At 36.6% G+C, this 26032-nt stretch overlaps 1 protein-coding gene across 3 annotated transcripts in view; it reads right to left on the reverse strand.

The window, feature by feature from the left end:
* The window catches only part of DMD (dystrophin), a 2676723-nt gene that overhangs the window by 636970 nt on the left and 2013721 nt on the right, over positions 1 to 26032 (reverse strand). For all 3 annotated transcript variants that reach the window (XM_058291720.2, XM_023592525.3, XM_058291721.2), the window contains one exon: positions 11625 to 11742. In XM_058291720.2, coding sequence (XP_058147703.1) covers positions 11625 to 11742 — 118 coding nt within the window. The remainder of the gene's footprint in view (positions 1 to 11624; positions 11743 to 26032) is intronic.

Consider the following 26032-nt stretch of genomic DNA (forward strand, 5'->3'; position numbering starts at 1 on the left):
TGAGTTAAATCCTGCCTCTACCATTTGGTATCTGTGTGACCTTGAGCAAGGTAATAATATCTTTGACTGTAGGCTCCCTCCTTTATTTAACAAGGATAATATCTACCTTAGGGGCTGCTGCAGAGATAAAATAGAAAAAATATATATAGGGATTCTTTGTCCAATGCACTTAAAGCACAACACAAATTGAAAGTATTATTTTATAAGAGAGATGTTAGAATCTGAATAAAATTTGATTTTGTTTGCCCCATAAATAAGTGAAAATTTCAACAGCTCCAAATTATATGAAATGTTTCATAATTTGGGGTTCCCTGGGCCATGTTTTTAGTTGCCTAAACACCTCACTGCCGAAGGGAAACCTGAATATTTTGGGTGCCCTAACAGAGGCTAAGAGAAAAATTGATCGCATTTTATTTATTGTTATATGCCCCAAAGTATGTTTGGCTTGGTGCCCAACATTGGAGGTCATATAACCAGCTGTCCTAAAACCAAGCAATTTACAAGTTCCTGTAATAACTGAGAGAATTTCCCATTTTACAGTTCAACTGGGTCTTGCCTTCCCCTTTTGATGGTTCCTACAAAGGATAAAACAAAGAGGAGATAAAGGACCATTGTCTCAAAGTGCCAACAGGAACCCATATATCTTTATGTTGTTCATATTCCCTTATCTTTCTGCACAATTACATTTGATGTTCACATTTTCAGGATGACTGGATTTTATCAATTCATGGCACAGTTTTCTGTTTAATTATAGAGAAAGGTGTTCCCCCTTGTGTTTTTGGTTTGTCTCTTTCTTTTTTATTAGAAAAGTTGTAGGTTTACAGAAAAATCATGCAGAAAATACCAAGCTTCCATATACACCCCCCAATTTTTAATACCTTTCATAAGTGTGGTACATTTGTTACAACTGGTGAGAGAATATTATTATAATTATACTATTAACTATAGTCCATGAGGGTTTACTGTTGGTGTTATACAGTCCTTGTGTTTTTTTAAAAAATTTTGTTCTAGTAACATATATACAACCTAAAATTTCCCTAAACTTTTAGCCACCTTCAAATATATAATTCAGTACTCTTAATTACCTCATTCTTATTCTGTGCATTTGGGACTCATTTTGATCTTTCCAAAGAGTCTGTTGTTTAGTTCTATGTTTGTTTTTTTGTTTGTTTGTTTTTGAAAGGCAGATGTGGCCCAGAACAACAGTCCATGGTTCCTGTATGAAAGAGAAAAATCTGACTCCATTGACCAAGTTTGCTATTTCTTCCCTACAGACTTTGTAGGGGGGCTCCCAACAACTTCACTCTTGTGATCCAAGGTTAGACTTACAGATGGTAAGAAACCAGCCTATATAGTAGCTGGTTGCCCTAAGAATAGAAGATTGTTCACAAACATTTTTACTTTATCTTCATATTAAAGAAAATGCCATAACGCATCTCATTCATTCATTCAGAAAATCTTGATTGAGAACCTAAATTTTCCAAGGCCCTAGACTGGAATTTAAGAGAATCAACATTCTCAGTGAAGACACATCTCTGATAAAGTTGTTTTAATGATCTCTTTATTGTCAAGTACTAAAAGTTCTGTGCATAGACATGAGAGCAGTTCTCAATATCCACGTGCCTATTTTCTAGATATGATAATCCAAACCTATACAGCAGGGCTCTAGCACTGTTAACACCTAAACAGCCAAGTAGAGTATCTAATAATGAGGATAACTGATATTTGTGTAGCAATTTGCCATGTTGAAAGCAGGTTTCCATATGTCATTCTATTTAATATTCCAAGCAATTGTGTATGGAAGGAGCCCAGCTTTATAGATAAGAAAATCAAAGGTCAGAGAAAATAAATCATTTGCCAATGGTCTCACCATCACTAAGGAAAAGAGCCAAGACTTAAACCAAGTCTTCTCATTTTGGATTCAGTACTTTTAGCACTGCATTATTCCCAGAATGAAATTAAGGAAAGACATTCTTATGTTTTGTCTCACTAACTTCAATTATTAATCTTTTTTTGGTCATCATCATTGTCATTATCATTACATAACTATTAGCTAGCCACCTGTGTCTTTCTGTTAGGCATCCAAAACCCAAAATCCTTCTTTCCTAAACCCATATTCTCTTGGTGGATCTGAGATCATTATCAACATGTCCAGCAAGTTTTGGTGGGTTCTTGTTCCTTTTAATGTGTAATCATTTACATATACAGGACAAAGGGCAAGTACCAATGGGGTGCCACTTTCAGGGGGAGAGCATCAAAGACATTTGCTGCAATGTCTAATGAACATAGTCAAAGTAACATGGGGTCATGTTTCAGCAAACCTTCATTTGAAGGCTTGATAAATCCCATGGTAGTCAGTTCCAAAATGATCCTCCACCTACTGGTATTCAATCCCTTCTGTAGTCTCTCCCTTACTTCATTGAATCAGGGCTGACCTCTGTGAGAAATAAATTACTGTAGAAACAATGTGTAAATTTTGAAGCTAGGTCATAAAAGGCTTCATAGTTTCTGCTTTGAACTCCTGAACCAATCATTCTGGGGGAAGCCATCTACCATGTCAAGGGGATACTCAAAGAGCCCCATGGAGAATCCCACATGGAGAGGAGCCAACTTGCCAGCACAAAATCAACAACCATACAAGTGAGCTACCTTGGGAGTGATCCTCCAGCTCCATCAAGCTTACAGATGACTGCAGCCACAGTCAAAACCTGATTGCTTGAGAGATCCTACAAAAGAACCACTCAACCAACTCACTTACGAATTCCCTGACCTGTAGAACTTGTGAGAGGTAATAAATGATCATTTCTCTCAAGACACTAAGTTTGGGGTGATTATTTTTGTAGCAAGGGAGAAGTATGCATAATACTTTTCCTAATTAAAGAATAACCTAGATCTTCCCTCTTGCGAGGAGAAAGGTCACAGTCTATCAATCCTCCTACTTATTTTCCAAGAGCTTCCTTTTAGACAGGTTCACCAGAATAAAAACTAATCGCAAGCAATTTGTTATGTTGCTTCGTATCATGAATGAAGAAATTTTCATAGAGAAAGAAATGCTAGGTCCAAAATAATCATCCCTACCATGTTTCCAGCAGCTGAGGAGAGCTGGAAACATCTTATATGAGCAGTCCCTGGGTCATATCTCATCCTTGGCCTTAGCTTCATCCAAACTGCATGATGTCTTTAGGGAGTAGAATCCCTATTTATGCCCACAGGTATCAAAACATAACAGAAATGTTCGTCTTTAGTTGCAATACCTTATTAGGCCATAAGATAAAAATGCTAGCCTATGAAAATCTGGAATTTCCTTTGTGGGCACATCTATTTTTGTTTCATATTTGTCTTATCATCTCACTCTGAGTGTGGAATTCTCTATAATATATTCATACATCACCATTTTTTATTCTATCATACAAAAAAGGGAAAACTCATTTTCATTAATTGGTTTATTTATTTAATAGTTATGTTCATTATGTTTAATTTTAAAGTGGATGAGTAGAACATCTGTTAACCAAAATCTTTCAGCTTAAAGGGAAGCATAATGAAAAAATAAGCAATTAGTAGAAAACACTATTTATGTTCATAATTGTAACCACACCACTTTAAATAAAATATATTTATTTTTCCTATTACACATTCACTTGAAAGATTAATAACTGAATGTAATCATGGTAACTAATTTGGATTTTAAATCCTGTTCAAATACATTTTGATATTAATTCTTTCATATGATTAAAAAAGTAATACATTAAAACAGAATTATTACGTGATTGAGATTTCGTACTAATTTAACAAAACTTACAGAAAATAAAAGCATATACGCTTGCTTTTTACAGGTAATACTTTTCACAAGCAAGTTATAATTACTCTAATGGAGCTCTGAAGCTCGTTAAGATATTAAAGGTCTTTTCTGTTATTTAATATATATACTTCCAGGTATCCTATGAAATGAGTGCTAAAAGAGGACTATTGGTTGACTAATGAAAATTAAGAATCATGAATTTTATACATGAAGAAAACCATGGCATTACAAACCTCACTATTCCTGGCAAGTAATACTAGAAAAGATCTATAATAACAATAACATGTCAGTAGTGAAACTCTTCTATTTTGTAGTGGTATTGAGCAAGTGATGTGTTTTTTTTTAACCCTTGGTATACATCAGGGTCCATAGGACCCAAATTTAGGCTTTGAGCTTCTTTTTTGAGAATTTGTAGCTATTTGTAAAAATTGATATTTTCTGACCTTTTTTCTTTCCTAGAGATCTACAAAAGAGGAAGGGGAGATTTTATTTTTTAAATAGGAGGAAATTCATTTGATTTTCAATTACCACATGAATCTACTGAATCATTTTATAAGTCTAAGATACATTGTGGGCTCTTAGTGATCTTATTTTTCCTATCTGGCCATTTCGTCATTATTCATCAATTATCCCAAAGCATGCTAAAAAGATTAAAATTATAAGAAATTAGAAGAATGATAGAATCATTTGGAAGTACAATGCAGTACTGAACTATATTTTCATTCTTTAGTTTTCTTACTACATTGCCCACAAAAGTGCATCCTCTTTCAAGAAGACTGGAGACATCATATTTGAGGTTTGCTTTTAGCCTTCAATGAACACAACTAAAAATTTAGAATTTTTCATTTTCCTCTGATAATGGCAAATATGAGAAAATTGCCATAGTAAGATGTTTTGTAATTATTAGTCATATCAAAAGATGAATGCAGGGACAGAAAGCAGCATTCTAAACTAATGATTACGGTAAAACTGATCACATAGCAAAATCTTAGACTATGAGTCTTCAAATGTTGATAACCTAGAAGAATTTTCTCAAACCTAAGGATCAATGAGTGAAGACTGTATTTCTAATAAATAAGGTATTTTAATCCAGTTGGTCATTTAACATGAAGAACTTCATCACACACTATTTTGCTGTAAGAACTTGAACAGTTCCATTTTGTTGAAAGGATGTCAGATCCTATTCTTTCATCATTTCTGTGCATCAAAATTTGATAGAAAGAGGCTTGTTTAAATTCTTATTAAAATTTCTAATAAACTTGTTTTTAACAATCTCTTTATTCTTACTTCTGTAAAATATTTGTAAAATAACTTAAACATATAAAAAATGAAAAGGTTCCATTAGATTTAGATGGCAAATGATAATGACTATTTTTCCTGGTATACTGCAGGTTAAGCCAGAAATCTGATTTACATAAAAACATCAATCCCTAACACTCTCAGCTAAAGAGTTTCTATACTTTCTTTATCACTAAGAACTAGGAAGAAAATATTATTCAACTGGTTGTATAGCATAAGACACAGAAATCAAAACACAGCTAAACACCTATGAATTCATTCATATGTGTATATGTGTGCTTGTGTGTGTAATTATAATTATATTGTAAGTTGGCACTGGGTGAGAGTCCTAACTCTTCTTATATTCCTTATATGCAAACCATTTTCAAGGCTTTTTCCTAGGTCAACCTCTCTGTGCAAGATCATCCATTCCAGGTAACCCTCAAATCTGTGTCCAGAAGTAACTTTGCTCCTGAATTTCTACTTGTGTTTTCAACCATTTTTTAACATCTTTTTATGGTCATCTGATTGTTTCCTAAGCATATTATTTTATATCCCTTAATCAACTCCTTGTCCTGAGTTTGTCACTGTTTATGACATTACCATCTTCCAAAGTACTTAATCTCAAAATCTTAATGGGCAGGCCCTCCTTTAGATTTTTAATTGTGCACTTGAGAACAATGACCAAATCTTGTTAATTCTAGCTCCTTTTTATAAATCATTTTCAGTTCTTTCTTATCACTGTACTTCTACTGCTCTCGCTTGGAATCTCTTGCCTTCTAACTGGTCTTACTGACTCCATTTATTCTCTTATCTTCCACAATACACACGTGCACACACACACACACACATTCTTAGTCATACAAATTCATCTGTTAAACCACTGCAAACATAGGTCTAAATTTGTATTTTACTGTCATCTTTGCCTGAAATAGCCTTGCCTCTTCCAGTCTCTTTTTACTTTTCAAAGTCCTTTCATGGCCAGATCAAATTTAACTGCCTTCTGGAAGCCTTCCAGGACCCCCTCATTCAGAGCCAATCTCCCTTTCTCCTGCTTTCTCTCAACATTTTGTAATAGTTCTCTATTGAATCACTTATCACGGACTGCCCTGCCCGAATATACTTGTCCAAAAATCCACATTTGATTGTGAGCTCTTTTTAAGACAAAGGCTGGATCTTATTCCTCCCTGTATCTCCTCCATCAGCTCTGATATTATCTAGCACAGAGTAAGCATTCAAATGTTTGCTGAACTGAACTGAACTCTTTGGTTGCCTGCGGCATCCTGGTGGATGTAAATTTTGAGAGTTGCTTGTAGTATAACAGGTTGACAGCAGGTGCTAGATGTCAAAGGAAGGGAATTTATATGGTTGACTCCACTTCTTCTAAAATAAGCAACTCACTAATAGACAATACCTGAAAGGAAGATATTGGCTGGCATTTCATTAGTGATAGAGATTTATAAAAATGTGGAGAACAACAGTGGCTTTTTATTTTGCCATAAAGGATTTCATACATTTGGTTGCAGCAATGGATGATGAGTTGACAAAGCTGCTATAAAACTGTCAGTTAATTCAAAAATCCTGTGAGAGTATTTTTATTCTTATACAGTAGAATATTCTTTTTTCCATGGTCCTATATACCAGCTCTTTAAGCAATACGATATGAATTCATTTTCTTAAGATTTAGAAGATGTCACCAAATTTTTCAAAGAACTTGAGAAATTCAAATTCAAGGACTGGTTGAAAAAGTCTTAGCTGAAAAAGTTATTCCCAAAGAAACAACTCTTACTCAAGACTTGGCATTCTGCCCTGGCTTGGCTGGTGAAAGGTCATTTATCTCATCTTTCATATTCTCCCATATCTAGTTCTTCTATACCAAATTCATCTCACTATGACAATATATCTGCCATTGAAATGAAATTCTAACATGTGCCAGGTCTTCATTTTAGAAATATCATATAATTTTTATGCTCATAATAACCCTACCAGCTTACATATTATCATCACCCCACAAGACAGATGAGGAAACTGTGGCTTAGAGACATGAATCCACTTGACCAAGGTCACATAGAGAGTGGACCACTGGGGCCCAACAGTCTGTTAATCTCTAGCATATGTAAGAGACAGTCCACTATTAAGGCTCTCAAAGGCATAGAAGACAAAAATATTAATAGGAGCAGCAAAAATTACCTCCAGATCTTAATAATCTAAGGTTAATGTTAATGTTTTTAATTTTTAAAAATATTCCTTTTTTTTTTTTGACTCATCTGCCTTTTCTATTTGGTGTGCCCTAAGATTGAGATCACACAAGAATGGTCTTAAATCCCAGTCCTTCACTTGCCATCTTACTAAGACCTTAGGGAAGTTACATAAACTCCTGAAGACTCAGTTTTCTGTCTCTAAAATGGGAATAATAATACCTACCACCTAAGATCATGGTGAATATTGCAAATGAAATAACTTACATAAATTGTCTTTCTCACATAAAGGCTTTTCCAAATATTTGTTTAATTCTATTTATTTTATTCTGTCATTTACAAAGAAACCTTCTCCTCTTGGTCTTTGGAATCCCTCTTGATGGTTGAGCAATAACAGGATAGCAACTAGAAGATCATTAAATGCTTTCCCACCAAGTATTCAAGCCACCTCAGTAGACGATAATAAAAATAAGAGCTAACGTTCACTGAGCACCTACTATGTGCCAAGCATGATCTGGGTGTTCCACATGTATTATCTAGTCTAATTTTCCCAATCCATGACGTAGGTCTAGTTAATCGATTTTATAGAGGAGGAAACTTTTGTTCAAAGTCACAAAGCTAATCAATGGCCAGCCCAGGCAGCCTGCCCCCAAACTTCTGCTCTTCACCATTATGTGTGATATTGCTATAGATCCTTAATGTGGAAGGGGTAGGAGTTAAGGAAGGAGAAGATTTGGAGGCAAGATTCTCGAATATAAATGTCAGAGCAGCCATGTTTACCTTTAGCCTCTGTGAAATAAAAAGAGCAGCTCTTTGTTTCCATATCCTCCTCGTGGCTGTGCAAGGTCTGATGGTATGATGCTTTGCTACTATTAATGGACATGAACAAGAGTTTTGCAGAAGTCTGCAACCTCCAAGGAGGCAATGTCAGAGCCCTCTTATTTTATCTGCTTTTGGTCCTCAGACACAGCCCTTGTGTGGAAGAAAATGACCGAGAACAGTTGATGTAGCCAGCAATCAAAGAGTTGAAAAAAAATGAGCAATTTGAACATCAGAAACAGCAAAGAAAATTTCTCACATGAACTTATTTTGAATGAAATTTCTTTTCTTACTTAGATGATTTCGAGCGATAAAATAATCTGAAAACAACAGATACCATGGAAATAACTTTATACAGTAAAACATGTAGGCATTTTGTGAACCCCATTTCTTGAGGTTTTAGCATGGATTTTACTAGTAGAGAGGAATTTCTTTTTACAGACTTTTCTCTTGATAGATTGTAATAACTATGTATAGATTTCTCCAACTGTTCAAAGTTATGAACAGAGATTTACCAAGGAGAGAAAAATGTTCCAATATGGTGTTATAAACTTATTAAATATTTTCTCTTTATTTAGCTGATTGCTTTCAAAATATTTCTAGGAGTTTTGGGGCAATGAAAAAAGGAAAACTGAAGCTTTCAAATGAGAAAATACAATTTTATGAGCGAGTATTTTATATCTGCCCTTTCCCTGAAAACCAAATCTTTACTAAGAAAAATTATATCTAGAACATGATTGAAACTTGATGAGTATTGAATTTCCATCCCATTTCATAGATTTCAAATGGAAAGATAAACTGAAGCATAGCAGCTCTGCAAATGACATTGTTTAGATAAAAATATCTTGTCAGAACTATCCTGGTACCAGCATGAGAGGCTACAGGCACATTCAGAACTGGGATTCTGGTTTAGGCCCTTACTAAGCAAAATGACATGTCTCAACAGACACCTGTTTTTAAGAAAATGCTTTTGTGAACTCTTTGGATGAGAATCTTTCTATTATGCCACAAGTCTTCACGAAGGTATCCATTCCTAAAAGACAAAAGCTTAAAAAAGCAGAACAATTCAAATCAGTGTATATTAGCAGCGAGATACAAATGTGCCCTCTGGTCACTCAGTTGTAATCTACATCATGAAAAAAGTCAATACAATATCAAAAAAGATTGCAGGGAATAATGGAAAATGGTTAGACAACATTGAAAGGATACTGTAAAATAAATTAATGTTATTTCCCTCTTAGGGGAAAAAGAAGCTATTTTTCATTAGTAAAATAACAAATGCTTTTCTATATACTATTTTCAGATTTGTATAAACATCTTTGCCAAGTTTCCATATTTCTTAGGCAAGAAACAGATCGCTTGAATGTAATGGAAATTTGGTCTCCTACTGAGTAAATTCACCCTTTTGGACCATTGTTTTGCAACCTCATGGAGAAGCTTCCTGGTTCCACTCTGGAAGATGAGCATTCTGCTATATCAGTTGAACAGCAATTTATGTTGGTCATTATGAGGTAATTCTGCTCTGGCTTGCTGATTACAGAAATGACTTTCTATAACTTACACATAACCATAGAACTTAAATGCATTCTTCCTAGTCCATATCAGCTATGGCAGAGAATGACTAGCTTCTTACCAAACCTTTTGCTTCTTCTTCCTGGGCTCAGAATTAGACATCTTCTGCCAGCTTCCCTTGGAATTAGGTGTGGCTATGTGTAATTTCCAGTGAATAGACAATGAACAGAGTTAATATGCACCACTTCCAGTTCTGGCTCAGAGCAAATTCCGATGATGTATACTTTTTCCTCATCTGGCAATTACATGCATAGGACTCTGATGCTCTGGATACAAAAGGCGGAAGGAGTCTGGGTCCCTGAATGACTTCATAGAGGGCTGCATATTTTGGATTTCAGCACGGTAAAAAGTAAACTTTTATTTTGTCAAGCCACCAAAATTTAGGAGTTCACCTGTGCTAGCACCTAGTGCTACCCAGCTAATACCCTAGCAAATATTGAAATTTATGTGCTGCACAACAATAAAGAGTTAAAAATGTCAGACTCAAGAAAGGACTATTTTAATAAATAATCATTACAACTGAAAGAGGAAATGTCTTTAGGAAGTGAATCAAAGCATGTATAATTGCAGACTGAAAAGTTATTTAGTCCTAAGAATTAAAGTCATTAACAAAAGCAACAAAACATAGGAAGAGATAAATACACTGGAAAAGAAGCATAGACATTTAAAGCCAGAAAGAAATATTTGCAAATTCCAAACTCTTCTCTTTGCTTGTTTTTTAAGCAATTTGATTAACCTTTCTTGGAACCTGTTTCCTCAACTATAAAATGTGGATTATGAAATTTAGTGCACAGTATTTTGTAAAGATTATACACACTCACACACAGCCTGATATCTAGGAGACATCCAATAAATAATAGCTATTATACCTAAGCATTTAGCTACTATGTACGAGTGATAATAGTTTTAAATTTTAATGTTTTATTCTGACCCTTCCCCCTCCCCAAAATTCTGGCAGCCAGGCATTCTGCCTCCATTTTCTTAGGCAAGGGATGACACAGAAGAAGGTAGATTCTTGGTTTTTGGATTTCAAAAGCCTAGCTCCGGTATAAGACAAAATATTTGGAAGAAAATAGATGATTAAAGGAAGGTGTCCCCAATCCTGCACTATAAAAGATTATTCTGGTTGTGGGAAGTGAGAGGAAAGGGCATTTGCATGGGAAGTAAGAAAGTTCAATATGGAAACATGACACTGTGGAAGAGCCCTGTGCCCAGCCCCTCTCAAATTATATCCTGGAGGGATGCAGGTGGAGGGAAGGGAAGAATCCCAGGGAGCTCTGAGGAAATCTGATAGTAGAGGTACCCTGGGTCCCATTTCTGAAGAAAGCCTCTGGGGGAAAAGGGTGGAGAGTAATTTCCCCTACTCCTTCCTTGTCCCCTCTCTCTGATCCCATACATATATACAGACACCTCAAACAGCCACTCTGAGTCACTCTCAGTAAAGAATAAAAAAGCCCATGGATTGTCTAGGCAGGTGGGCCTATACAGCCCCCTAAAGTTTTCATCTACCTCAGTATGGCATAAGGAAGGGCACAATGATTTCTGATATTACACGGTAGGTCATCAAAGTAACAGAGCAACATCCAGATCTGAAAGTGCCATAGCAGATAGGAAGGAAAGATGGTCCAGGAAATAGCTGCCTGCTTGGACCAACAACAAGACTATGAGCGAGAGACTGGCATTTCCACAGATGCCTGCTCAGATAGATGGCAAACATTCAGCTACACCCAACAAAGTCTGAGTTCACGTAAATTATATTTCCTCCTTTTGGCAGAATTCAGTTCAGTTATCAAAAGATAACATTATGGACCAACATTATTACTCATTACAATAGTTATAATTTTAAACTATTCCACAACTATTTTTATAAATGTGATGAAGGTATATTTACTTAACGTTATTACTGAAACTTTTCATGCATCTTGCGCTGAGTTTTGAATTCTTGTGAAAAGACTTACTTCGATCAGTAATGACTGTTCTAGCCTCTTGATTGCTGGTCTTGTTTTTCAAATTCTGGGCAGCAGTAATGAGTTCTTCTAATTGGGGGTGCCTCTGCTCCAGATCCTGCAGGGTTGTCTGAAAGAACAAATAAAACTTAATATTGGGATTCTCCAGCACATACATATACGTTCTTATGTGCAATTACAAAGTAAAGCTCAACTTGCAAACCAACCCAAATACTTTAAGGACTAGGGAGGAATCTGATACGGGATATAAATCTCTATTGTGTAAGGGTTTATACAGAAAAATTTAATAAGAATTGTGTTACTTTCTTAAACACTAAAAGTATTTTAAATGGAAATCTGGATTACAGACTTGACTCCTTGACTCACTATTTAAGAGCTTAGACGGAGTCATTTCAAATTACCTGGGTTTACTTAAAACAATATATGAGTGCCACAAATCAGAAAGGTTATTCTGAATTACGTCAATGTATTTAAGAAGAAGAGATCTACTCACACTTGTAATTTCATTCTGTTTGGTGTCAAAACTCAGGTGTATATTTTAGAAACAGGAAAACCATAGAGGTGATTTAAGATGGGTGATTTATTTAATTTCTTTGTACCTGAGATTCTTCAGCTATAAAATATCGTGAGGCAGAAGAACTCAAACAGTGCCTGCCCATAAGAATCACTCAGACTCTCTTGCCCCACCCTAGAAGTATTGAATCTATAAGGGGGAGGGCTGGGAAACTGCATTTGAAACAAATGCTCTACTTAACTCTTGAGTTCAGGCAAATTTGGAAGTCATCAGACTATAAGTTAGTATTCGTATTCTTCTGATTATAAATGACTTTAAATTTAATACTGTTTTAGATAAAAGTACCAAATAGAATATAGCCAACAAATATTTTTTTATTTATAGGTAGCAATGTTATTCATTACGAAATCCCTCCCTTATGTGTCTAGCTATTATCTCTGTCATCTTAGTCTCTTTTCACTGAAGAGTCTCTTTTCACTAACATCTCAGCAATATTTATAAGGAAGTTTGTGAAAAATAAGATAACTCCCTTATTAAAATTTTATTTTAATTGAGGGAAGTAAAATTAATATTTATTATTAATTTATCATCACTGTGACAGGGTTTAACACTTTTTTCTCATTTTTATTCTCATAATAACCATACTAATAACAAAGTCAGAAGTCTGTCTAACTCTAGATCTGATGTTCTTTCTACTACCTCATGAGGCCAATGAAAATGAAGAGATGAAATGTGGTAGACAGCAATGTTTATGAAACTTAGTTATCGATTATGCCCTTTGACTCCTTTTGTTTTTGGAAAGGTGAAATTTTGATCATTCTGTAGTGCTTATTTTGTGACAGTGTAGGGGAATATGCTTTGTGATTTAACCTCAAATACTTTTAGTAATATTAAAATAATGGGAAAAATCTTATTCAAACATCTATTTTGAGTGTTTCTCCCTCTCTGAATTGGAAAATTGGTGGCGCTAACTTTGAACAAATTTTCCACATTTGTAAGCTGTGATTGCTCAGAAGAAAAATCCAATTTTCAGGTTTCTAACTTTTATGGTTTCTTTACACAAAAGGGTGTTTGAAATATGGAACAAATTGCCAAAGACAGCCATTGAAGTAAGTGGCATAAGTCAATTGGAGAGTGATGAGCAAATTTTAAAGTAGGAACCATACAGTAGTAGATAGCTTTTAAGAAATAGGATGTTTTCCAGGGTTAGAATGTTTAAAATCTGGAGATCTGTGCCACAGAAACCTGGAAAGTTGCTTTGGAATTATTTACTTTGAAATGTTTGAATATTGTCAATGGATATTTCAAAAAGACTTATCCAGAAACCTCAGATAAAGTCAACTATTTCCCTAAAATCAACAAAGAATAAATACACATAGCCAGCAAAGTATGTAAATTCATTCATTCGCTTATTCATTCCCTTTTCTAAGTATTTATCAAGTTGATATAGCATTGAACAAGTGCATCATGTATGATTTGTGTACTTTCAATGAAAAAACCATGTTTGTTGATACTTGGAAATTATTAAGAGCAAAGATGATCTTTACCAGGTTATTTTTCTATGACTTAACATTAATTCACTCTCAAACAACCAGGCTATTCTTTACTTCTCACTTTTGGATCTGTTACTCAATGCCTGCTCTACTTTCTTCTTTCTTTTAAGATTTCCAGTTCATTTAAGAAATATGCTGTAGAAGTAATTTGACTAACTTTAATCCACACCTTAACGGGCTCTAAATTAACCCTCACCACAATGCTCTAAATTAAACGTGACCACAATGAACAGCTTTTACTGCTGAAATTAGCAAGCATGTCGATTTAGACTTAAAACAAGCCATTTTCCTCTCTAATGAACAAAATAGGTCTCAGGGTATTGTGAAACCTGTTCTCTCGTTGGGTGATTCTCTAATTCTGCTGACAGATACATGCTTTGTAAGCACCTGAGAAGATTATTAATGACATCCTTTGAAGTAGTCTCCTTAAAAATCTAAGGAGATTCACAACTGCACACAATTATGCACTTCTAAAGTATTTCAAACCAAAATTGCAACTCTTTATCCCACTTTCTGGTCAACACATACAAACATCTATTTCGAAGAAACCCAGTAAAATAATAATGTATATTGCTGTGGAATTTACCAGGCATTTATATACTCATTAAATGGTGGTTTCTCAGTAGAGCAGAATTGTAATTTTCTCTTTCGATTTTCTTTCCAGACATAAGAGAATTTGAATATGGCAAACATTTAAGTAATTTTAGTTCAGATATCATAAAAATAGTGACCGAAAAAGCTTTCTTGCTAATGAACAGAACATAAGCATGCAGTGAGACAAAGATTATTATTTTTTCATTGTTTTTTTTGTTTTGTTTTTTGGTGTGTATTCTGTTTATTTGCTATTATCATTTCTTTGACCTGGACATTAGATTTATAGTCCCATAACTTCTCAAATACAATGACCTTCATCTCTATTCCATTGCAGCCACCCATAGATGGGAGAATACCTTAGATCTAATCATCATTCAAAACTATCCAGCTCCAAAATATCCACCTATGCAATTCTGTTTTCTGTCCTCAATCTGCTGTCCTTACCAGATCCTCATCTCTCAATAACACACCCCTACTCTGAGCTTCAACCTCATGACTTGCTGTCTACTTTTATCATTTAATTACCTCACTCTAGCTTCAGTGGTCTATATTTGTCATGCTAAACAAGTGGAACACTAATTATGCTTATTTCCTCTTCCAATATAAACTCAGATATATAGTAAACATATAATTTAAATTATCAAAACAAAAACGATCACATGTTTAACAGGACCTAAGCACGATGATTAATCACCTCTACATGGATTCTATCACTCTGGAGAAAAACAAACACAGGAAAAGGAAGGAATCAATGCTATTTCTAAGGAGTCATAAGCCAGCTACTGGGCTTTACTAAAAACAGCTTACCCCTTGGAGATGAGAATTCATCATGGATTCCACTAGCTGAGCGAAGATGGAGGGGGAAAAAAAACATATATCTTCAAATACAAAGTGAATAGGAAGGCTTTAATCCTTCTAAGACCTCCCACCCCTAGGGGTGAGAGAAGTGGTTATAAATAGAAATCCTATGAAAAGGGGAGTTAAACAATGAAAGCATAACATACTATAAGTAGGTCATTTTAGGCTCTTAGAGAGTATTGCAATTTGTCATTATATTCGTTAAAACTGAATTCTACCTAAATAATATTCAAATAGAAAACTCTATATATGTAATTCACTTATTTGAATATTTCGAATCCATATATTGAAAAAAGACCTTATCAACCAAACTCTTTATATTTTTAAAATATTTTCCTACAAAAATTACCAATTGTCAGATAGTTAGAACAAAAGCCCATGTGACTTTCGATTGTTAACATTTTCAGGAAATAAACATGAATGAAGCTTAAATGTAACGCAAAAGGTAGAACCTTACCATTAAAGATTGACAAGGTGAAACAATTTATAGAAACACTTTATATATGGAAGAAAATAAACATTTAAGTCAGGTAGCTACTAAATTGTAGCCTTTCTAGTAACTGAAAGAATTTTACTAGTCACTTGTCTAGCTTTCAACTGCCTCGCTGAGTACCTTACTTCTGGCTTCAATTCTTACATCCGACTGCCTCTCCAAATAGACTGGCCAAGTGCAAAGTCATCTTTATTGCTCTCCACTTCCTCACTTCTCATTTACATTTTAAATTGGCTTGGATATTTTCCTACTTGGCAGCCCTTCCCTACTTCTTCTCTGAAAGTTCTACCAACACCTCTGTTGGTAAGTTTTTCATAAACATTTTCTAATTGTGCTTATCCTTTTGTCCCTCACTCATTCAACAAATCATTTTTAAAGGCTTTTTATTTTTCTATAATTTCAACCTCATAGAAAAGTTGTAACATTGGTACAAATAACTCCACCTAGATTCACCAATTAACATTTCACTGCAATTTATTATTTATTTATTTATTCATCACTCTATTGTTCAATCTGTATATCTGTAATATCTTCATATGTAATATTATGCACATAATTTTTTTCTGAAACATCTGAGAATAAGCTGCAGGTGTCATGTTCCTTTACCCCTAAATAGTTCAGTGTTTATTTCCTAAGAGCAAAGACATTCTCCTATGTAACCTCAGTCCAATCTCAAGGTCAGGGAGTTTAACATGGCTTTAGTACTATAATGCATACTCTTTATTCAGGGTATGACAGTTGTCCTATCAATGGCCTTCGTAGCTGCGTTTTCATTTCCTGGTCCAGGCTTTTTTGCTGCTTTTAGTTGTCATATCTCTTCAGTTTCCCTTAATTGAAATAGGTCTTCAGCCTTTCTTTGAACTACACAGCACTGATATTGTGGAAGAATACATGCTGGGTATTTAGGTTTCAGCAAATATGTTTTACTGCCTTTTACAAAAAACTGAGGCAAGTATGATGGTAGGGGAAGCATAGAAGTTACCAAAGCTCATTGCATAGATCTTTAAACAAATTTAGGAGTCAAAGAGGGTCTAGGTGAAGGAAGTTGACTTTAAGTGATCCGCAGCTCTTCTCTATCTAAACTGTACAAAATGATCTTAGATACCACTGTGGCTAAGGCCCTGTGGCAGCCATGGACTATGAGGTCCTTTTACTGCTGGGACCTAATTGACTGAGGCCCAGGTACTGCACTTGGAAATCTCTCACTCTATTTGCACCGAAGCCAAGCCTCCTGCAGACTGCTGCCCACCAATGACTGAGTGTGGTGGGGATACTAAGGCAGAGCTGCTCTTGGAGACATGGGACTCTCTGGCTGACTCTACTTCAATGGCTCTGTAACAGCTCTGCAGATCCTTCCTTAGACTTCGCAGTGGACTGGAATGCTTCCACCCAACCTTCTCCCCCTCTCTTCTTCATTTGGAGTCAGGCTAGCATCTTGGCCTAGTGGCTTTCTCAGCCTTTTCTGGCTTCCTCCATCTTCAATTCACATAGATATTTCCTCTGATATAATCCTTGGCCATGTAATCCTGTTTGGGCGCATTTAATCTCAGACCCCAGCTGCCACACCCACTTTTGCCTATCTAGCTCCTAAACCTCTCATTGAATTTTCAGACGCACATGGCATGATGATTCTGTGATAGTAATACTGGTCCCCTCATACCTCCCATGAGCTGACCTCTTAAGATTCAATTTAGGTAAACTAGTATCTTTTAATTACTACCTCTATTTCAAAACCACTGCTGTTTTTTTTAAAGGCATGATTATTATTCTCAATGGCCTAAATTTAATTGGAGGAAAAGAAGATAATTTTGGTGTTTAACATAGTAGTGGTGGGGATCCATTCTAAACACATACTGCAAGAATTCTAGGCTATCAAAGCAAACTACCAGGAATCCTTTATACACAAAAACCATTGGGCTTCCTGGAAGACATGGAAAAGGGGACTTTCATGCATGTCTTCAGACTTTGGATGACAGCAAAGTTAAGACCAAAGCTATTCACACCTCTCTGAGTGAAAAGTGCCCTGGTTAGGCAGAGTCTCAACCAGGGCTGGCATCCTGGGTGTTTAATTTCTGCAGTCACACAGGCCTCTGTACTTAGGAGGACCCCATGCTTGTTTTAATACTCTGCTGTCATGTTCTTGAAATTCTTAATTTTTTTCAACCAGTGGCCCCACGTTTTCATTTTGCCCTGGGCCCTGCAAACTCTGTAGCCAATCTGACCTCAACCCTGAGCTGGCAGAGAGCAAAAGCTATATATCATGGTGGAAGCACTGGTTGATTGCTGATGGGGAAGAACCCATCTGAACATGAATTAAGTGACGTCAATCAAATGCCTTTTGAAGCTAAAAAACACATTTGTGGGGGAAAAAATCTCTTCTGGCTTTAGGAAAGGCAGAACAGAACAACTGGGTGGCAGTAGTAGCAAGGTGGGACCCTGTCAGGAAAGTCACTATGATTGTAGGAGACATGAAGTAAGGAAACGATGAAGAAAGGGGGGAGTCATCTGAAGAAAGAAGTGGTGGCCAAAAGACGAGCCTATGGTTCCATGCACAATAATGGCTATTGAGGTCCCAAATATCATCTCCAGTGTTAGCAAAGCATGAACTATCTCCAAGGCTAGTGTGGACTTGCAAAAGACATGGGAGACAACTAACAATTAAATCCACAAACATTTAATAAACTGCAACTATATGCCAGGCACCTGGCTAATACACATAGATAAAATAAACCTTGGTCTCTTTCCTCAGGGAACTCATAATCTAGCAAAAATGAAAGACTCATAGGCAACTAACAGAATAAGGAATAATATTAGCAACCACAGTTGTTTACTGAGCACTTATTATGTATAAGAATAGTCTATCCCAGGGTAAAGTTAAGAGCCAGGTTTGAATCCTGCCTGCTACCCATCAGATTTATTATTTTGGGCAAAATAACCACTCTCTGTTTCCCTGTAAAATGAGGATAATAAGACTATTAACCTCTTAGCTCTGTTACAAGAATGAATAGGGTTTATATTTTTAAAGGTCTTGGAACATTTCATAATAAGGATTCTAAAAGTCTTTAATAAAAATTGTTATCCCATTTAATCTTTGTAATACTCCACGAGCAGGTACTATTATTGTCCCCATTTTACAAATAAGGAAAATGAAAGACAAAGAAGTTAAGCAACTTGCCTAGGAATACCTGTTAATAAGTGGCAGAACTTCTAACATAGGTAACTAGGCTCCAGAGCCCACACACCTAGGAGCTATAATATAGTACGATATTGTTACAATCGAGCTATGCTATAGTATCATACAGACTAGCTCTGATATAGTATGATATAATTACAATACAGTTGTGATTAAATGGGAGAGGAACATGAAATGGGAGTGTGTAAGGGGAATTAAGCATTTAACTGATTACCTGATTAAGTACTAAATCATTCAGTGTTGCTGCAGTAAATAAATAGCCCATTCAGACTAGGTCAGTGCAGCACCCTGGAGCTAGCAGCAGTGGGGGAGCCTTTATTGCCTGGGAGAAGGAGTTGCAGGGAGAGGACCACTTGACAGGAGTTTCAGCTGTGTGTAAAGGAACCTAGCCTCCTCTACCTCACTCTCCTCTCACATGCTGATCATCTGCTCATTAGAAAGACCCAGACAAAGGGCCAGTAAACCCACAGCTGCTGTCAATATTGGTCAGTCTCCCAGGGTGGCAGTTAGAGAGTGGATCTGAGAAACTATCCAACAAAAGTACCAAAGTGAATGATAAAGACAGCAACAACCACTAACAGGAATCAGCAAAGGCAGTGGCCATATAAGGCAATTCTCTGGAAAGACGTTTGCAGCCAAAACTTAAAAAGATTCTGCTGGCTCATGGAATAAAGCCTCAACTGAGCAGGGTGGAGTCTAGGATTCTTTGAAAATAATGGAGATAAGCTTAGATAGGCATACAGGAAGGCATTTATGGCTGGCTAAAAAAAAAATCAGTTTGAGTTGGGTCAACTGACTGAACACAGAAAGGGGAAACAGTGATGCAAGAAGGTGAAAATTAAAATTCTAAAGGTGTAAGGGTTACTAGGACATATAAGCTGTTGCAAGTAGTGTTTGTCAGTATTAGTGATCACTTGGCTAACTTTAAAAATGAAAACTATGATCTCTAAGACCTCATTATTACAAATCGAAAGATAAAACTCATTAGGACAGTGTGAATTTTTCTTCTCTAATTCTTTACCATAATATTTTTCTCATTTGTTGATATTCTTAGGGGCTTACAAACGTATCTTAAGCTACCCCAATTGGATGCCTTCCTTGTAATGATATAATGCAAAGTAAGTCTACTATTAATAAGTTATTTCTCAAATGAATTATTTCCTTTTGTTGAAAAGAGATTAAGATGTTCCTTTCAAAGCTATTCTGTTGGAGGAAACTTAAAGGATTGATTTACTTGTCATTCGATAAAACTCTTAGCATGTAAAAATGAAAATTCCTTTCTGTTACACAAGCCAGTAAATAATGTAGTTGAAATTGGGGATCTTGAAATATAATTTCAAAATAAAGAAGAAAGAAGAATTTTGGGCTACAATTTGTTGATAATGATTAGCAAATACATTTCTGTGCTGATACAAAGGATGCTGATATTTTTAGCTATTCAATGTTAGATCTATTAGTTATTCTACATTGTTCACATTTCTTGAGACCCTATTGTTCTGTAAGTTTAGCATATCGATGAAGGATAATTTGGGGCAACTTTTTTTTTAAATTTATCTCTATTTCTCCCCCTGCCCCCCGCCCACCCCAGTTGTCTGTTCTCTGTGTCTATTTGCTGCGTCTTCTTCTTTGTCCGCTTCTGTTGTTGTCAGCGGCACGGGAATCTGTGCTTCTTTTTTGTTGCATCATTTTGTTGTGTCAGCTCTCCATGTGTGCAGCGCCATTCCTGGGCAGGCTGCACATTCTTTTGTGCTGGGCGGATCTCCTTACGGGGCGGGGCTCCCCTATGCGGGGGACACCCCTGTGTGGCAGGGCACTCCTTGCACGCATCAGCACTGTGCATGGGCAAGCTCCACATGGGTCAAGGAGGCCCGGGGTTTGAACCATGGACCTCCCATGTGGTAGACGGACGCCCTAACCACTGAGCAAAGTCCGCTTCCCAATTTGGGGCAACTTTAAGACCAGTTTTTGTCACGTGAATCACAGGTACAGGTTTTTGATGTTATGACCCAATAAAATAAGCGGTATTTTTTCTCTCTACAGTTTAAAGGAAAGGCAACAAAATGAAACCATTTTACAATGTACATATTTTAGGATTATCCCTGCTTAATTTTATCAGTATTCATTTTTTGATCTATTGTGAATAACAGCATTCTGGAATCGTTCTAACTTCAACTGATCAAGAAAGGTCCTTTATCTAATCAGACCACCTTATACTATAAATTGATTCATAATCTAAACAAATTAAGAAAATGGAGACTAAATCACATGACTCGAGTAGTGAGATGCAACTATCTGAGGACATTATCTACAGTATTTTGCATCCTAAATGTGCTGTCCAAAGCCCACAATACACTACAGTAGGGTCTCTGCCTTGTGGGTGATAGAGAATGGCATAAAAGAACATCCTGAATGAACTCAAGGGAGCTGAGGAGATGACCTTGGGGACCGCCCACGTGGCTTGACACATGCAGTTAACCAATAACAGAAGACAACATGTAAATGGCAAATGTAAGAGTCTATAGACCACAGACTCTTTGCTAAAGGGACTCTGAAGAATGGTATACTAATCTGAGCATGTTCAGGGCAAGTCTCATAGAAGGGTGGGAACCTGAGCTGTAACATGGAGGATGAACAGGATTGTTAACCATACAATGAGAAAATGAGAGGGAGGGGATTCCAGGACAAGGAATGGACTTAAACCAACACTTGGAGGTAGGTAAACACAAGAGCGCTGGGGAAAGAGTGGGGAGGGCAGCTCTGTACTGGGCATAGTTATGATGACTGTGATGAAGTTAGGGAGGAGGCCTGGGGTGAGAATATGAGGGCTCTGAATACCAGATTAACGAGGAAGGACATCATGTTGAAGTCAATGGGGAATCGTTGGAGGTTTTAGAACAATGCCACATTAAATGTGGCACTTAAGAAATACCAACCTTGCCCCACTACACTTAATGTCCTTCCCAAAAGAGAACTGGAAATCTAAATAGCAGCAATCCATGAAAAGCCTCATCTATCCTCTCTTTGATTAAATTTCCTATCCTGAAAACATAGGAAGCATTCCTAATTTAACTTCATGCATCTTTTTATTTTGGGAGAAAATGGTAATTCCTCTGCATATAACTAAAATGAATTCAACCCCAATGCTTGTACAAGCTGTCCCAGAGAATGATTAAGCAAATTTGCCAATCCCATATGTAGTCTTACATCAAATTGGACAGGGGTAGGGATTATAGTCTCAGCTTTTTTTTTTTTTTGAAGTAAACATTCAGAACGTTTTATTAAAGACTTAAAATTCCTGCTTTAAAGAATAAGCATGCAACTTTAGAGTATAAGAGGCCATTGGGATCCCTCTAGAAATAGAGCTTCAAAGATTATTATCAGTGGTAATAAGAATTATCAGTATAATACTATGATATCATGTTTTGTGAACCTAACTTTTCGATGTCCTTTTATATCTATTATTGCATTAGACCTATGATATTTTTGTTTTGGGAAATGAGACTTCAGATAAGACTCCCATTTCTAGGAAAGGAGCCTGACTGTTATTTAACAAGTACGGCGCTAATCCCTTCAAAACTCAAAAGTCAAAGCAAACAAAAGTTTATGCTAAAAATGTACGCAGCCTTTTCATGTTTTCAAAACGTGTTGGAGATACCACTTATTTTGGTGCTGGCACCAGAACCTTGGTTTTTATTGCCGAGTGCATCCATCAATAAATTGAGGCGGAGCAAGAGACGTTGCTGTTCTTTCACACTTTCTGTACAAAGCAAGTGAAGTGGAGAAATGAGTGATTATCTAGAGGTGATTAAACTCATGTGCACAGTCAATCGGTGTAATTCAAGTCCCCAAATCCTCTTTTCCTATCTTCAGATGGGGGATATTAGGATTTGAATTATCAAAATAATTGGCACAGCTGTTCAATTCATATTGCATATATAGTAAGAGCATCAGGCTCAGTTTATTCATCTGTAAAATGAGGATAATTACATTTATATCAACCAATCTTGAAGAGATTAATGTAATAAATGTACTTATAAGAATTCAAATATCTAACGAAGAAATCGGTCCAAATATGGATAGTCTAGTTTGCTTTATAGTAACAGCAATTGAGGAATATGTTTTGTAGAATGTATTTTATCCATCAGATCACAAGCATCTGATTTCAACAAGTTCTGAGCACCATAAATCGATGAGGACATATAGATAGTGACCATTCAACATGCTCATGGTTTGAAAATCCCTTTGAATTTTACAAATAAGAGTAAAACAAAGTGTGTGCACATGTGTGTGCAGGTGTGCCTGTCTGCATTCACACAGAAGAGGCAATATCCAACATGGAGGAGAGAGGATTGCAAAGATCTACACTGTATTTTGCATCAAATGGTTTAAAATGTACCAGGGGAACATATACACACACATACATGGAAAACAAAAGCTTGATGACAATTGGGTCTCAGTCTTCAAAATAGACAACATATTTTGTATATTTCCTGAGCGGCGGTCTCAGAGACCAATATTATCTATTTCTTCTGAGAAATTATATGACTGGGAAAAAGATCAAATCTGCCTTTGGGTGCTACGTGTTTAAGCCCTGGCTTAGCTGTAAATCATTTGCAAAGAGCATTTCTTGGTAGGTGAGTGGAGTTGCTATTACAGGGTGTTAATACATTTGCAGTGAAGTATTGCTGGGGGTAGGAGGTGTTAGACATTGATCAGGAGCTTAAGAGATGAGCTATTTTTTTGTTGCCGTAAGAGGAAAATTTCTATAATAAAACAATGATTCTGCTTCTCTGTCAAAAATACAATTTTATGACATAAAGGCTCTCTTCGGTAAACAAAGAACAGACTGCTATTGGGGGATGTAAAAATTACAATAGAATATATTTCCCTGTAGGAACACAAGAGCATTTAATTCAATTGGAGCTTGCAGTGTGAGAGCTTTCCAAAGTAGGGGACAAATTCTAAGGGGGGGTGGGGTGGGATCTCAGATATACTTTTCAATTCTCCAGACTATACTAGTTCTTATCCTATGTGAATGGATCTACATTAACACACTGTGCCAATAAATCACACATTTGAACGACAGCATAAAAGGAGCCCGGCTCGGGGAGAATTGGTTATATGTGGCATAGTGCCAAGCAAACACATGGCTCAATTCAGAGGAATATGGAAGCTTTATGTACTGTTTGATAAGAAAATGTGCATGGCTTCTTAACTATGAGCCTGCAGGTCTGCTCCATGGGCATGTAGAATCAATTCTTAAATGACTCTTCTCATGTTAACCAAGCTGTTTACATTACAGGGAAACGTTAAGTTTAATTCTCTGTTTTATTGGGAAGGTTGCTTATTATTAACACTCAATTCAGTAAATTTTAAGTAATTTACAAAAACACAATAATCCCTGGAGAAAGGGTGCAATGCGAATTCTCTAGCTACCCGTTCTTTCCCGTTTTATTTCTACAAATGAGCAAAATTGCGTACTCTTTGCTCTTTGAGACCAAAACCTGAAAATAATAAATTAATCATTGCCATTGGTTTTGGTTGGTTCCAACACTTTCTCTGTCTCTCTACCTCCCTACCTCCCTGTGTTATATCAATGATCTGTCTTACTCTGAGTCAAGTTTTCTCTATGATAGAGGCCTGAGCAGGTGTTAGTAAGGGTAATACTTCAATCAAAACATTATGAAGCTAGATAGGCTGAAGGCAAAGAGGCGAATTCCATGTTTTTGATGCACAAAAGGGATGGTACTGTATATAGTAATGACAAAAGTAAGTCACAGCACATGTGTAACTGAAGAGATGTCAGAAGCATTGGCAGCACAAAATGGGAAGATAAAAATAAAAGTGGGAACCCAAGAGATGCAAGTGATTAAGCCGGTTGGGTTTAATAAATGTCCATCTTGTAATCTTTTAATAAAAATGCTGTGCCCCTAATCTCTATCGGCTTAAATATAGCGTTCAACCAAAAGATCTACTGAAACTCCACTTTCTCAGAAAGATCTACTAAAACTCCACTTTCTCAGAAAGTTTCAGTGACTCCCCACTGTCTAACAATTCAAACTCCTACAGCATAACAATAACAACAACAGTAAGTAGTTACTGTGCTCTTCCTATGTGCCAGATACCGTTTTAAGCACTTAAGATGTATTGACTTGCAGCGACCATCTGTGGTAGGTACACTTACGTGCTTTTATAGACAAGAGAAATGAGGCACAGAGAGGCTATATAACTTACCTCAGATCACACAGCTATGGGGTGGAGGTGATACAAAATGGCCCCAAACTTCCTTTTCCCGGGTTTTTGTCCAGTACTTTAAAGCTGCAATTTCTTAAGCTGCTACAGTGTATCAAAACCTGGGCTAGATGTTTTACAAACTTCACAATTTACTGAGATGGGTATTACATTCATTTTTATACATGAAGAAATAGGCTTAGAGTTGAATAACTCCCCTAAAGAGAGCTAGCCAGTTTCTACCTGGCTTTTTCTATCAGCCAGGTAGAAAACACATTTGAACTTAGATCTGTCTGACTCCAAAGCCTCGCCCTCCCCTCATGCCACGAGGTCTCTCTACAAGGTACTCTGCTTGCTATTCTCAAACTTTTTCTTCACTTTCCTGTCCCTGTGCCTGTAATTCTCATGCCTTCCATTTGGCTAGCATGCCCTCTGCGTCTTTAACTGCTCAAATTATCCACGTATTCCACAACGTATCTCAAATCCTGGGAGAAGCAGTATGATGCAGGGCAAGGAACAGTGGACCAGGCACATGGGACTGCAGGTTCAAGACCTAAGGCCACAAACCATTAAATGGAATCTAGGGAAGTCACCCTGGTCAGTTATCAATTTTATTGCTTCTCAGCTACCAATTCGCCCTTCCTTGTTTGTTCTGTGAAAATTTCAATGGGTTCTTTAGATGTTTCTCCTTTGCCAGCTGCCTCTATATTAAGAGGGCACTGGAAGGACACTGGAGGAAGGCAGGATTTTTTCCCCTATCTGTGGGCTCCTGCAGAGTACAGCTTCTACAGCCTGGGGTTCCCTAGTGCATGGATCTTTACCACCTGGATTGTGCAGCACACCTGGCTTCCTACAGGTCCTGAGAGTATCAAGAGATGGGTTTTGCACTTGTTTACAATTGCTGAGTTTTTTTAAAAATTAAAAATAAAAGTCAACTTCATTATTGCTTCACTGCAGTTCTGT

This window comes from Dasypus novemcinctus, chromosome X, assembly GCF_030445035.2.
Source record: "Dasypus novemcinctus isolate mDasNov1 chromosome X, mDasNov1.1.hap2, whole genome shotgun sequence".
Classification (NCBI taxonomy): domain Eukaryota; kingdom Metazoa; phylum Chordata; class Mammalia; order Cingulata; family Dasypodidae; genus Dasypus; species Dasypus novemcinctus.